This window comes from Colletotrichum truncatum, assembly GCF_014235925.2.
Source record: "Colletotrichum truncatum strain CMES1059 chromosome Unknown Contig_0010, whole genome shotgun sequence".
Lineage (NCBI taxonomy): Eukaryota > Fungi > Ascomycota > Sordariomycetes > Glomerellales > Glomerellaceae > Colletotrichum > Colletotrichum truncatum.
This window is the reverse complement of record NW_027222407.1, coordinates 2960485-2975172: the sequence shown is the minus strand read 5'-3', so window position 1 is coordinate 2975172 and position 14688 is coordinate 2960485. Positions and strand designations below refer to the sequence as shown.

The 14688-nt window shown below is 48.3% G+C and overlaps 7 protein-coding genes across 7 annotated transcripts; 6 read left to right on the top strand and 1 right to left on the bottom strand.

The window, feature by feature from the left end:
* Positions 1-1441: 1441 nt before the first annotated feature.
* CTRU02_214290 (isopropanol dehydrogenase) lies at positions 1442-2569 on the top strand (the record flags this gene model as incomplete). Its single annotated transcript, XM_070206221.1, has 1 exon — positions 1442-2569. The coding sequence occupies one exon, from the start codon at positions 1442-1444 to the stop codon at positions 2567-2569; it is 1128 nt and encodes a 375-aa protein (XP_070060253.1).
* Positions 2570-3213: 644 nt separating this feature from the next.
* On the top strand, positions 3214-4075 carry CTRU02_214289 (uncharacterized protein; the record flags this gene model as incomplete). Its single annotated transcript, XM_036734114.2, has 3 exons — positions 3214-3631; positions 3699-3776; positions 3831-4075. The coding sequence occupies 3 exons, from the start codon at positions 3214-3216 to the stop codon at positions 4073-4075; spliced, it is 741 nt and encodes a 246-aa protein (XP_036574159.2).
* A 2020-nt stretch (positions 4076-6095) lies between these two features.
* CTRU02_214288 (cutinase precursor) lies at positions 6096-6903 on the top strand (the record flags this gene model as incomplete). The annotated part of the gene is made up of 3 exons (XM_036734115.1): positions 6096-6263; positions 6336-6541; positions 6612-6903. The coding sequence occupies 3 exons, from the start codon at positions 6096-6098 to the stop codon at positions 6901-6903; spliced, it is 666 nt and encodes a 221-aa protein (XP_036574160.1).
* Positions 6904-8462: 1559 nt separating this feature from the next.
* Positions 8463-9354, top strand: CTRU02_214287 (uncharacterized protein; the record flags this gene model as incomplete). Its single annotated transcript, XM_036734116.1, has 4 exons — positions 8463-8634; positions 8704-8822; positions 8876-9169; positions 9250-9354. The coding sequence occupies 4 exons, from the start codon at positions 8463-8465 to the stop codon at positions 9352-9354; spliced, it is 690 nt and encodes a 229-aa protein (XP_036574161.1).
* A 716-nt stretch (positions 9355-10070) lies between these two features.
* On the top strand, positions 10071-11171 carry CTRU02_214286 (isoflavone reductase family protein; the record flags this gene model as incomplete). The annotated part of the gene is made up of 2 exons (XM_036734117.2): positions 10071-10151; positions 10221-11171. 2 exons carry the CDS (start codon positions 10071-10073, stop codon positions 11169-11171), a joined length of 1032 nt encoding a protein of 343 aa, XP_036574162.2.
* Positions 11172-11619: 448 nt separating this feature from the next.
* Positions 11620-12048, top strand: CTRU02_214285 (bet v i allergen; the record flags this gene model as incomplete). Its single annotated transcript, XM_070206220.1, has 1 exon — positions 11620-12048. One exon carries the CDS (start codon positions 11620-11622, stop codon positions 12046-12048), a length of 429 nt encoding a protein of 142 aa, XP_070060252.1.
* Positions 12049-12573: 525 nt separating this feature from the next.
* Positions 12574-13513, bottom strand: CTRU02_214284 (carbonic anhydrase; the record flags this gene model as incomplete). The annotated part of the gene is made up of 2 exons (XM_036734118.2): positions 12574-12790; positions 12846-13513. The coding sequence occupies 2 exons, from the start codon at positions 13511-13513 to the stop codon at positions 12574-12576; spliced, it is 885 nt and encodes a 294-aa protein (XP_036574163.2).
* Between the last annotated feature and the right edge of the window lie 1175 nt (positions 13514-14688).

Sequence of the window (14688 nt, the reverse complement as noted above, 5' to 3'; positions counted from 1 at the left end):
ACTTAAATGTGCTGGATTCATGACCTTGGTCATGATGTAAAAGTCGTTACAGTAGAGCTTTTGATGTTCATTATTTATAGCTCAGCTCCAGAAAGTAAGTAACATCATTGGACACCTCGGATTAAATTCCGCCACTGTTGCCCTGTCAGGGTCAAGGTCAGCATCACGTCGTATCGATCCAAGCTACCTGGACATGGAAATGGGCGGTAAGCTGTAGCTGAATTAAAGCCACTGTCGACTGAGCCGGGTAATATCCAAATGCGAGGGCTTTGCTATTTACCCATCAGATGTAGTCTGCAGACTAAATTATAACCTTAGCGCTTAGGAGAGACTTGGCATCGGCACCTTGACCTTTGGAAATCAATGTTGATTGACTATTCACGTAGTGTTGTATTTTATTGTTTCACCAAGAAATAAAATTATATTCTTGAAGACTTTGCTGCAACATTGGGATGTAACGTTTGTTGAAAGCGTGTTGGTAGTTTTCAATCTCATGTCAGATACACTTGATTAGTGCCAATTTTAGAGGCGGGATGGTCACTGTATCACAAACCAATGTATCCTTTGAATCCAACAAGCTTCCTATTATACACCCACCGGAACTTCAGTTAGCAGTTTCGATCATCATATGATAAAATCGAGCGCATAGACTATTCGTTTTATATTTGGCAGAAATAGATTTCAGTCTTGAAATATTAAAGCTTTAATAAGCCGAAGTTATCAAGTTTTACGTGATTGTTTGATGCCATTAGGGTTATGTCTAGCGGACCCCGAACTCTTTGGCTTCATTTATGCTTTCTGAACTGCGGCATTTGATGAAGCTTTATGGCTGTAGCCGTCCCCTGATTTTCCAGGCAGTTCACAGTTATGGAACATGTACTAAATCCGATAGATAGCAGTGATCTAGGTAGATGCACGTAGAGCGTACTGCCCTCAAGAACGACGTAATGAGCTACGTATAGAGAAAATCTGAGCATCATTTTTGATGGGTATGAGTAATTCTTCTCTTATAAATATAAATTATTCAAACAGGCCGATTAAATAGTTTGCTGCGGAGTTTGTCAGTTGCTACACCACAGGTCCGCAGCCCAGCACAAACTCCGCAGCACAAAGCAATCCGTGCACGGCGCTGCATCGCTTTATTGTGGATTCCTTGTGCCTTGGCAGATTATGGTGAGTCGGTTAAACCATGTATCTTGCGATTCAGTCGTCAAAGATGGAGATCAGTCTTGCTCAAAACATTATCTTGCTTGCAAAGCTTGCGGGTTTTGTAAGCGGTTTCGGGGGAAAAGTCCGCCTCTGCCGGAAGAAACTAACCCACCTGTCTCCTTCGGCATGATTGCATATAAGTACTAGAAACCGATTCCGAATCGCGGGTCAACACACTCATGAAGCTATCGCAAGCTCTTTGAATATTTCAGCGTCAATTGTAACTTACATCATGTCATCCGAGAACCCTACACAGAACCGAGTCGTTGTCCTTCACAAGATTGGGCAGACTGCAAAACTCGAGACACGCGCAGTACCATCCGCTGGACCCGGCAGCGCTATCATTCGTGTTCTTGCTGCGTCTGTCAGAGCCAATTCGCCGGAGGTTTATGGAAACCCAGAGAGCGGACACCCCTTGCCTTTACCACTTGTTCCAGGGTTCATTTCCATTGGACGCGTCGTCGATGTCGGCCCAGACGCAACCAAACTTGAAGTGGGACAACTCGTCTTGTTCGATCCATATATCCAAGGTCGGGATCGTGGTGGGATTTATATCTCTGGGCTGATGGAAGGCTTTGATGAGGGCAGCCGAAAACTTTCCCGCGGCGAGTGGCGCGACTCCACCTACGCCGACTACGCCAAGATACCGCTTGAGAATTGCCATCCTTTGGATAATGCTCGGCTCCTTGGGGATACCAAGCACGGGGGCCTAGGCTACACCATTGAAGACCTAACTCACATGTTCAGCATGCTTATCCCATTTGGCGGGCTCGCAGACATCGATGTCAAGTCGGGTGAAACCGTTATCATTGCTCCAGCGACGGGGAGGTATGGAAGTGCAGCTGTTCACCTAGCGCTTGCCATGGGCGCTCGCATCGTTGCCATTGGGCGTAATAAGAACATTCTTCAACAACTTGAATCTATAAATGCGCGCATCTCAACAGTTCAGCTCACCAATATCGTTGAAAAAGATGTCCAATCTCTTCGCACGGCATGTGGTGGATTAGCCGACGCATTTTGGGATATGTCTCCACCAGCCGCAGAGACCTCGACCCATTTCAAAGCCTGCTTGAGCGTCCTCACACAAGGCGCGCGTGTCAGCCTTATGGGCAAGGTGCTATCTGGGGTTGATTTTAGCTACATGGACATTATAGGCCGGGGACTCACTGTTAAAGGTTCCTGGATGTGTTCTCCAGAGCAGACTCGAAGGCTCATCAAGATGGTGGAAAGCGGTGTTCTTCCTCTGGGACAAAAAGCGGGCATGGGTCCGGTACATTGTTTCCCGCTAGAAAACTGGGAACAAGCATGGAGCGCGGCAGACACTAAAAGGGAGCCAGGAGAGATTGTCATTATTCCGTGATAGCGGTACAACTTCAGACCGATAGACTGACATTAACTTCCCTTTCGACTATTCGTAACTGAGAGTTACTCCAGTTATTGTTTTTTCTAAGAAATTATAGTCACATTAATGAGTATTAATCCACAATAGTACTCTCATTTAGTTTATAAAGATTTTGTATCAAAGAAGTAGAGCACCACGTAACCGGTTTTAGGCGAAGATGGACTGATGCTGCTGAATAGCGGCTTCTCTCTTTCATACTTGCCCGATTCGGCCGTCAAATATTTCATTCGACCCCTTCTGCCCCTTTTTATGGATATTGACTGGTGCTGGTCATCATCATTCTGTTGCACCCGGCCATTCGGTTGGGTGCCGCTTTACCCGAGTGGGCATGAGTAATTTCTCCGTACACTGGATCGACCCACGACTGGATTCACTAAGCTCCACGGGGGAATGTCCCGATCATGGGAAGGTATCAATTATATGAACAACCACGACAGCTTGCCAAAATATATATAAGCAATTGGTTGTGCTTGGCGATCCTGGTGACATCTTGGCCAACACCTCACGTTCTTTTACCTCCGAATAACCAATTACAGAGGCCGGTTCTCTTTCCACTCGTTCAAGTTTGACACAACCATTTTTTGCTACTTTCATTTCTCAAGATGCGCAATTCCATCCTCGCCGCCGCTGCTGCTCTGGCTCTGGGAGCCAAGGCTGACATTTATCCCAACTACGAGTATGGCAACATGTTCTATCTCGGGCCCACTACTGGTGGCCAGTACATCACCAAGGCCACCTACTCCATGGAGGTCCCTGCACCTCCCAAGGACTGGGTAAAGTCCAACGAGAAAGAACGTTGGCTCTCTCTCTGGATTGGTATTCAGAACAACCCCAGTCAAGGAGACGTTTTGAAGATGGACTTTGTTCAACCTCTTCTCAACTGGGGTCCTGACAATTCTGTCTGGGGCTGCAACGCACCCAACACCCAATGGTGCGCGGCCGCAAGCACATACACTCCCGACGGACAGATTGGAAAGCCATACGTCGAGGTCGAGGAGAATGCGACCCTGGACTTTGAGCGTAAGTTGCATTTGTCATTCCTTTATCGAAAACGTCATGAGTCAGCTAACCCCTGACTGAATCGTAGTTACGCTCAACTCTGCCACCGACATGATTGATCAGAAGATTTCTGCCAAGGGCAAGGTTCTTTCATCCCAGTCTGACTGTAAGTTTATGAGCCATCCGGCTTTCGGTAATGGAAGCTAACTATGTGGTGCAGCCAAGGGCATGAGACCAGCCGTCTTTTACTCTGGCAACGAGTGCTACGGTGATGGCTGCGGTACTCTCGATGCCTACAGCTACAACAACATTACCCTTGTCTTCAACGAGGCAGTCAAGGACTTGGACAGCATTGTGACTTACACCAATGCTCATCACACTGAGTGGCAAACCAAGGACAACGGCATCACGTGGACTATTGACTCCATCACCATCGACAAGGACAACTTGACCGAGAAGTCTTGAGCATTTTCTTAGGCTGCGATAAGGTTGTACATAGGTTTCTCATTCAATACGTATATTTTCATCGCCCTGAGCACTCGGACGCTTGGCAGACATGTACAAACATGTTGGTCGATCGCTTGGCATGCACAATGTAGTTTATTTCTCCGCTGAGGAGCAAACTTAGATCTTTAAGCTTGCCTTCAAATTGTGTCGCGTTTGTCAGGTTGTATTGACAGGGAGCTTGGCCGAAAGGAGAGTTGCATTTGTTCAAACTCTTTTATCTGCGACGCAAGCAAGTTTTACTAATGGAGAGAGAAATGAGGGGTGCTGATTGGCTGTTTGCTGCAAAATAGGCCTCTTTTCCACCAATTATGGTGGAAAATTGGGGGGTTTTTCCTCTCGGGCAGGCCCGAAGCGGGTCCTTCAGGGGCTTAAATGAGCAAAATGGCCTGCGCTGAGGTTGATTTTGGGGAATGCTGGGCCAGAGTCCTAAAACTCTCTTCTCCCAACGTGATTCACTTTGATTCAAAGCTCTTGTTGTTAGGTTGTGATTCCCAGACCATTTAAACTAGTGCATAAATTGGTATTTTGGCGGGTTCTGATCGTTAAGAACTCAGCAGCATGACGCGCATAGGGGCTCTTTTTGTCACAGCTTAATCGCTCCTGCTGTTTCCTCAGTGTTTTTGTAGGTTTCACAGGGGGTGAAACAGGGGGTGAAACGGAATTCCGTTCGTCAATAACAAATAACAGTAAATTGGTTCTAATCGATGGTTCATGATTGTTGAAAGTGGTGTTGTTGACTAGAAGGTGGGGATATTCCCCCTTGGCCTGTCACGTGGGTCTGGGAGGCTTGGGCCTCTCAGCCTGGCGGGCGTGTGGCTGGAAGTGCCACACGACTCCGTATTCCAACTATCGCAACAGGTTCTGTTCTTCAAAAGAAAGAAAGCAAAAACAAAAAGGGGCAAAAAAGGAGGAGGGTGTTTCCTTTGATTATACAACATCAAACGGATAGAATTCCACCAAAAAGTTTTGATGGATCAGGATTGATGTAATCTAACCGTTTGAGTATGTTTTCGTCAAGGAAATGGGATTCTGATGGGCGCGGTGTTCCAAACCGTAATTAACGTAGACTCTATCCTTACGCTTGGCAGTAAACTCGAAATGCTTGTTCGCCTTGGTCCGGTTGGTAATAAAGCGTGTGGCTGACAAGGTCTCTGAACATCTTAGTCCCAATTGAGCTGACTGAAAGACATGTTCTGTGGGGAAATCTGGTCAGGAGGTCCCCAATGCCAGTGGGCACATAACGGAATACCGAATAGGAGGTTACCTCTACCACCTGAAACAACCTAGGAAGGAAACACATCAATGCGTGGTTCATCTTGTCATTGGACCTGCCATCGATGTCGGAAGCCAAAATCGAGCCACACTAAATGTAAAGTATGTCTTTTTAGTGGTTATGTTGGAGATACGTTTCGCAACCAACGCCCAAATCCGTCCAGGCAAGATGTGTCACGTATATTGCATACCACAATCTCGAAGCCAAGTTCAGATCCGTATGATCGACACTATCCGAGAAGAAATATGGGAGACCTCGTGGGCAAGTGCTTCAGTGCCGAGGCTCTCGTGGTCTAAACACCGATATTTTCTCAGCTGTATCGTAACATCCCGTTCGATTTGAGACTTCTATCATGCAGTCTCCCCACTTCAATCAATTCCCCCTCGAATGGATCCAAATTCACGAATCATCAAAGGAGTTTTCTTCTTCATAGCCGAGGATTTGTGAGAATACCGAGGAATGTCCAAGACTGGGCAGAACTTCTCGTTGAAAATGCCTATTTGAGTAAAGATTCATTGAAGTTGTAGATATCATGGGAGTCTATAAGAAGCTCAAGACATGTCGTCGAGGAGGACCTTTGACCCATTGACGACGACAAGAACAACTCACCAGTCACATACAATCCTTCCATTCAATTTGTAAATTTACCATTCCGTCTGCGACGCGAGACTTTCATTCTACAAATCAACTACAAACTCTTCCAAGATGAAGTTCTTCAACACCATTGTTCTTGTTTCCACTGTCCTTGCTCTCCCTACGGAAGACAAGCGACAGCTCGGAAGTGTTGGCAGCACTGCAAACGAATTCAAGACGGGCGGATGTAAAGACATTATCTTCGTCTGGGCCCGTGGTTCCACTGAGATTGGAAACATGGTGAGCTCCCATTTCTTTCGACGGAATAGACATCGTCAATCTATCTTCATAATCTGACTTACCCTGAAATAGGGCACTGTGGTCGGCCCTCCCGTGGCAAACAGACTCAAGAAAGCATTCAGCAGCGTCGCTGTTCAGGGCGTCGACTATGGTGCCCGACTTGATACCAACTTCCTCCCCGGAGGTGCTGATCCCGCCGGCATCAGCGAAATGGAGAGCATTCTCAAAAACATTGCTTCTAAGTGCCCCCAGTCCATTGTTGTGACCGGAGGATACTCGTAAGCGCCCTTTTATCTCCACATCTTATATCAAGTGTGGGATGATGTCTAACCTTTCATGGCAAAACAGGCAAGGTGCGGCTGTCAATCACCGTGCTATTGAAGATCTCCCAGAGGCACAGAAGAATCAGATCGTCGGTGTTGTGACCTTCGGAGACACTCAGTTTCGTGCAGACAACGGTCAGATCCCCAACTTCCCCAAGGACAAGATCAAGATCATTTGCGCCTCAAACCCCCGCGACACCGTTTGCGACGGCAACCTCGGTGCTGCTATTCTGGCTCCGCATCTTTCGTACGGCGCCAACGCCGGCGAGGGTGCCGACTTCCTTATTTCCAAGATTAAGGCGGCTCAGGGGGCTTGAGTGTCCATCTAAGGGGCATCAACTAAAGTCTTTTTATGGCCTGATGCTTTTGGGATCTGTGCAGACTCTGCTGCTGTCAAAGGGCAAATGTGTTTGAGACTGGATTGCTGTGTGATTGGCGGGGATGGTTTGACATATGATATCTAGAAAATGTGGCGGGCTTTTTGCTTTTCTTGAGGTACGGAGCTTCTGGAGGCTTCTGTCCCATTTTTCTTTCTTACGCCAGAGTTGCGGAAACGGGCGGTTCTTGGTTCTTCGTCGAAACGTGTAACCTTTCTTTTGGAAATTCATTCCATTTTTGCCCGCCCATTAATTCTTCGCTCCCCCAAGATCAGTGATATGTGTCCCAACAGGCTGGCAATTGAACTCAAACAGGCTAAGAAATAACGCCTGGCGGATATAACTCAAACATAGAATTGCTTTCCCTAGCATTTGAAAGGAGTATTTTGCAAGTTAAATATTCTTGGTCTGATCAGTCGGTGTTGTGATGTTTCTTCATTCTCGTCGTTCAAAGGCCAGAAGAGCATTTAAGTGGTGCTATCATTAGGGATGGTTGGCATGAGTGAATAATTCAAGGTAGACCACACATTTGTGTCTAAGGACCTTCACTACTAGTCTCCCATTAGTCTCCCATTTTTCGCATCACCATAGCAGTCCACTTTATCCTTCTGGAACAGCTATCTGACCCATAAATATAGCAGCCAGTCGAATGATGTCAAAAGAAAATGCAGAAAGGTCTGCGGGGTGCAGCGAGGTGAGGACAGGTTGCGGGTTCGACCTGCGGCTTCCCGTCCACGGCACTTGATACTCGGAGAGTTCTTTCTGGGCGCCTTTGAATGGCTTCGATGGGGACAACGAGAGGGGCGATTCGTATTTACTATGTCGCAGTTGTATTGAGCTGTCTTGGATTCTCACCCGTCTTTGCCAATTTGAGTAACTCCAGCGAGGACGTTTGTTATGGTACGAGCCCCGCCTGGGGTGCAGGCTGCACCATCCAACACGTGTGGAGGCCTTCTCCACCAAATTGACTAGGCTTGGCGATGGTACGAGATGCGATTGGCAAACAAGCGTGATCCAGCTAGATCCCTGTCAAGTGAGGACCAACGGTGATGCAGCTCAATTCACCAGGCCGAGGTTCACGAAGCAGTAGTGCATGTATCGTTAAGTCATCGATCCTTGTTTGAAAACGATGATTGATCTATGGGAGGTTTCTTGGTAAAAGACTTTAACCTCACCCACACATCTCAAGGTGGGAAACGGGAAGCCAATTGCATTTATGTCGATCCCCTCTTTTGGAACCACTTGCGATAACTCCACGAATGGAAATCAAATCAAGTAAATTAAGCAAAACTTGACTCAAATACAACCGAGGTTCCGAGGCTTCAATCTTCTCGGAACGAAGGATACGATATCACTATGACACAAATTAAATTGAGATAAATACTCTTGAAGTTGTCAAAGCAGGCCTAATTAAAGTTCCCACGACAATGCAACAACCTCTGACCTGGATCCCCTAATCCAGCAAGCGTCTGTCGATAGTTCATCTCATACTTGAGAAAATGTTACCAGTCACTGTCTTACTTCTCTCCCTTTCATCCTTAGTCCTCGTCTCGGCGCAGGGTTCCGATAGTTGCCCGGCGGTCCCGGATACTGGCGTAACGATTGGCGACCCGGTTCCAATCCGTCCACAAGACATCCCGGCGGGATGTTCTGACTTTGAGATCCTTGTCGGTAAGGCTCACTTGATAACTAGCAGTTTAGGACATAGATTAGTATGATTGAGGCTAAGGCGATGTCTAGCCAGAGGAACCAGTGAGCCAAATTTCGCCGAGGGTGGCAAATTCGGCATCATAGTCGGCGATCCAGTCGTCAGCAACACAACAGTTGCCCTGCCAGGTGCAAGAGGTTACCCAGTCCAAGTAGGTCTTCTACTCACCGCGCCAGACAAAATGTTACCTGACTTCAAACCTAGTATCCCGCAAGCTCTCAGATCATCAGTGGTGTCCGCCGAGGCTCCGCCGATGTCGTCTCTCGCCTTACATCCCAGTCTAAGGCCTGTCCAAATCAGACCTTCTCCTTAGTCGGGTACTCTCAAGGGGCATCGGTGATGCATGCCGCCGCGAAAGACATCCCGACTGCACTATATGGAAAGATTAAGTCGCTTGTCATGTTCGGCGACGGGTACTTGAGATACGGAAACACACTGAGCAAATTTCCTGCTGGACTGAACGAGAAAGTTCGTCAAGTCTGCGCGAACGGAGACCCGGTAAAAAAATCCTTTCTTCAAGTATCGTCATGAGGATCAACATTTGGTGCAAAAGCTGATTCATTCGCGGCACCGCTTAGGTTTGCGATCCGGATGGTGAATGCACGTTTTATCATCTGACTTATATCCGTCCCGAGTTCATCGACCCCGCTGTTGATTTCATTGTCAGAGGATTCAGGCAGTAGGATGAATGTTAGGAGTGCTGAGTAGACGGGAAAATTTGCAGTTAGCAACAGCAGGACGGCGAGTAACTGGGTACACATTGAACATTGAGACGCGTTGGGTTCTTAGTCTACCTTAGTTAGGTGAACAGGTTTCATTCAACATGAACCTGTAGATAGCATAAGGATCAGAATGGAAGGTTTCTCTTTACATAACTGATTATCAACGCTCCGTTCGTTATCTAAATGTTCCAGGTGTTAGCACTACTTAAAAACTCAGCATGACGCGTATGGGGACTCTTTTTGTCACAGCTTACATCCGAAAGTCTGAAGCGCACGGAGAAGAGAATTTCCTATTTGGGAAGGCTTATCTCCGACTTTCGTTCTCCGGTACGGAGATAGAGTCTATGATGCCGTATTCCCTAAACAAAGGGTCTAGCCTAGTAAAAATAGAACGCGGTTAATATTAAGAGCTAATCAGAGCTAATAAGAATGTTTTACACATTTCCAAGATAAAGTACGCGAGAGTCGGGGTTACTCGGATTTTTTTTACCTCGTGAGATGCTAAGTCCGGGCCTCTGAATATGCCAAAGTCATATAAATGTTAAGTTAGGACAACCATCAGGATAGGAGTTTGTTACAACCATAACCACAAGACTACGACTAGAGATCTATTCAAATATATCATTTAGTGCTCGATCTCTATTTCCTGATTAGTTTACCTTGTACGCGACCGCACAATGGCTCCCAAAATCCCAAGATATGCCAAGGACCAGCCTGCCGGCTTCGTCAACCGCATCGAGAAAGTTGCGATAGTTGGTGTGCGTTAAACACCAATTATGGCCATTTGATGGTCTTGTTTTGAAAAGCATGAACTAACAGCTTGACAGGCTACGGGTACCATGGGCAAATTTGTGACACAAGAACTGCTCAAAGGCGGAAAACACCAGGTGACTGCCATCACCCGGCATGATAGCAGCTCCAAATTGCCGAAAGGCGTCATTGCGGCCAAGGTCGACTACGACGATGAAGACTCCATCGTCCGAGCTCTTGAAGGGCAGCAGTATCTCGTCATTACCATGAACTCCCGCGCTCCTCAAGAAATTCAGATTAAGCTCATTAGGGCTGCAGCCAAAGCCGGCGTTCCCCACGTGATGCCCAATGCATGGGGTCCGGACCCGCAGAACGAATCCCTCATGAGCGATACCCTGCTCGGCCACGCTTTCCAGGGCGCCGTGAAAGAGATTGAACAGCTTGGCGTTAGCGACTGGATTATCATGTCACCCGGCTTCTGGTATGAGTTCAGCTTGGGTCTGTCGCCTGACCAGTACGGCTTCGACATGAAGAAAAAGTCACTCATCCTGTTCGATGATGGAAATGTCAAAATCAACACCTCGACTTTGGCGCAGTGTGGCCGCGGAATTGCTGCGTTTGTAAGCCTAAAGTGGCTGCCCGAGGACGAGAACGACGAGTCCCCTACGATACAAAAATGGGCCAACGACGTTTTCTACATTTCAAGCTTTTTCGTTTCTCAGCTAGACATGTTCGACAGCGTGAAGCGAGCCACTGGTACGACAGATGGTGACTGGAAGATCTCGTACGAAAACACAAAGGAGCGGTGGGAGGCCGGCCATGAGGCGTTGAAAAAGGGAGACAGGACTGGGTTTTCAAGACTGATGTATACTCGCATCTTCTACCCCGTGGGTGATGGTGATGTCGAGCACAAATACGGCTTAGCAAACGACATACTGGGGTTGCCCAAGGAAGACCTTGATGAAGCAAGTAAAGAGGCTGTAAGATTGTGCTTCTCTGAGGAGTTACCCCAGTATAACAGGGCTTGAATTTCGGCATTGAGTTTAGCTTTCGGAACCTCGCTTCACCTACCTTAAACAAAGCACAATTGGAAATCAAAGCGGTGCGCTGTCGCCAGCTTAACAGTTAGTCTAGCAGCAACACGAAAACATAAATACATGTTTGAAATTACTTGAGCCCTCGGCATTTGACGGATAATTTGTCAATCAATCTGCCTACCTTAGTCGCTAGAAGCTAAGGCGAAGCTCCGTGTGAACGGCGCTAGTGCCGGGTCCCGCGGCCCTCCTAGGAAGCTGTGATACTGGCATCCCGTCGGATATGCTTATTAATGAGCCTGGACGATAAAGTTATTTAGCCCTCACGAAATCTAATAGAGTGTAAGCTATCCTTTCAATTCCACCCTTTCGCTTTATCAGCATTATAGATCTGATCATTCACAAACTTTGTTCATCATTTCCCGCCAGTCCCAAAAAAATCATGGAGAATGAAAAGACACACGAAGTTTCGAAGGTAATCGATGCGCCCATCTCGGAAATCTGGGCCATCATTTCGGCTTTCGGCTCCGAGAGGCTCTGGTTTCCCGGCGTAGTCAAGTCCAGCCTGGAAGGATTCGGCATCGGATCAGTGCGCACGCTTACATTCGACAACGGCTCTGTCGTCCACGAGCGCCTGGAAGTGGCCGACCCCGAAACCCATACCGTCAGGTACCTGATCCTCGACGGCGTCCCAAACACAACCAACCCCCGCGGCACGCTGCAACTTACCGCCGTTAACGAAAACCAGACACGCTTCGTCTGGTCTGGCGCATCGGATTGGACGGAGCCGAGCTTCAAACCTGTGCTGGCCGGTATACTAGATGAGATGTTCACTGGGTGTATAGACGCCGTCGCGGCAAAGTTGAAGTAGTCTGACATCCCGAGATATATATATATATATTCTTGCACTTAGAAACTTGTATGCGCGAAGGCAATTATGTACATTAAAATGCAGTAACAAAAGGCCTCCGATTAGATGTGCAATTATTGAGTGATCGTACATATCAAGGCGACACATGCGGCAGCACATCACAATTCGATCAAATACGTCACTGCCAGCTACGAACTAGGTGTCGTCGATTTGTAATTGTAGCCGGTCTCGGGTTGTATCCATTCAGTCGAAGAATTTAATCATTGCGAACGGCGTCAACGGATTGTCTCTTGGCTTTCTTGCAAGGAGCCTTGGAGGGAACAGGCTCGGCATTGTCTAAGTCCATGTTTAGCACGCTGTCTCACTTGGCACTTTCTTGTTCTCAAAGTACAACACTTGGCGACACATGAAGCAAGGTACGACATCAAAGTTTTTGCGGTTTCTGGGAAACCAAGACAATATTGGGGATTGGTGTTCAAAGAAGATAACGCGAATTCAATTACAAGCAATCATAATCTAGTAAATCTAGTTCGTACCTTGAGCGCCAATGATCTTCTGCAGGCTGGTCATGGCGTTCTCCAACAGGTTCATCTCGCCAGGGGTGTTCTGGGTGTAGCGGGAGTTGAACTTCAAGATGCTCTTAACCGTCTTGTAGGTGGCGAGGTCGATGGTGATGGGGGTTCCAACAACGTTCCAGGCAATAGACTCGGTGCAGGGAGGAGTGGTGAGAGATCCGGAGTACCTTTTGAAGCGGTCAGCACGTAGTCAAATGTCGTTGAGAGAGAGAGTGCACTTACTGGTAGACGGTGCTCCTGGAGAGGTGACGGGAGAGGCCGCTGAAGTCCAAAGGACCTGTGGGGGCGTGCTGGCCGACCTCTCTGGCCTTGTTTGCGTTCTTGAAGACAGCGGCCAGGAGAGGGTCAGTCTTCTCACCGAGCTCGATGAGGAAGCCGACAACAGCGAGAGAGGAACCTGAACCTGTGTTAATACCTGTCTGCCTTGATCGCTTCACTGTTATATCGGACTCACCATTGCCAACCTGAGCCTCCCAGACAAAGTGAACCTCCAAAGCAAAGTGCTCGCCGTTCAGACGGTGCTCGCTGGGGGTGTGGAAGTGGAACTGTCGAAGAGCGTAGGTCTTGCCGCCGTTTTCCATGGTTCCGTTGGCGCGGACCTCGAAGACGCCGTTGAGGTTCTCCAGCTCGTGGCCATCGGGGTAGTTTTCGGGCTTGAAGGTGATGGTGGAGCCCTTGACTTGCTTGGTGTTGGAGTTGAGAACGTTGATAGGGGACTGGTTCTTGCCGAGAGCGCAGGCAGCGTTATCGGCGGACAAGGAATGCCAGTTGAGAGGGCCGCTGAGGCCGTCGAAGTTGTACTTGCCCTCGGCTCTCTTGAAAAGGCTGGTGCCGTGGTGGCAGAAGGCCGAGACGGCGGGGAGGAGGCAAAGAACGGCGGTGGCCTTCATGTTGAAAATCGCAAAAGGTAAAAGAATGACCGTGTGGTGTTTGGCAAAGAAAAAAGAATGACTGTGCTCGGTGAGTTGAGTTGAGAGTGTCACGATGAAACAAGTGGTCGAAGGAGTGGAAGATCTATAAGTAATATATAGATGGCACTGGAGTGTACCAGTCGATCGTGGGGTCCAGAGAAGCTAGGACTTTAAGATGCGATATTAATTTCATGTAGTCACTACGTACGATCAGAGCTACATTGGTTAAAGGTAACCTCTTGGCAGGTTTACCTAGTCAAAACAGCAAAACACCAGAGCTTGATTAGGGGGGATAATCCTGCAAGCACACAGCCGGCTCGAGGTGAGGACGAAAGTGTAGACCTCTCCGCGGCCACGTGCTTGGCAATGATCAATCGCGGACGGGACCAGGACCTAAAGACTGGGGTTTGAGTCAGGGTGCAAGAAACACATGACGAGAACGAAGGGACGGCTCCACGACAGTCAGAAAACAGGGCCCCTGAGAGAAGCGCCTTAGACGAGGGCCAGCGAGAGAATACCCGAATCAGGTTGTCATCAAAAAAAATTCAAATTGGCGAGCGCTTGGCGGGAGTGAGTCGCCATAGCAGTGGAGACGCGCTGGCAATTTACATTGTCCCATCCCATCCCATCACACTCACCACCACTTCCCGTGGTGCATGCCAGCAAAAGGCCAAGACTCTTGATCGGCCGAGATTCATACATAGTAGACGTTGCAGGAAACCCCAGTTGTTCAAGCAGCGTTATTGGTTCAGCTGATCGGCGCCGACACAGACAAGACGGCCGACACACGGGCTTACACGTGGGCTAGCAAGCCATGAGATTCAATCAACATCTGTCAACTTTGTCAAGAATAGCCGCTGGTCCGGGATCAAGCCAGTTTGACGTTCCTCACAAAGGCCGTCCGAACTCTACGAGGCAGGCGGACGTGCGAACGCTGCACTTGGGAGAACGCTAGGGCAAACATGAAGCGATTCAGAAGGGTTCCAAGACCATGGGCAGGGGGCGGACTTTGGAGAGGGAATAGGTCACTGTCGGATAACTGTCATTCGACCATGCAACAACGGTGACGCCAAGCAACAGGGACAGGGCCGTATGAATTTACCAGACTATTACTAGCATGTCAGGGCCCAACGTACCAACATAGGGAAGGTCTT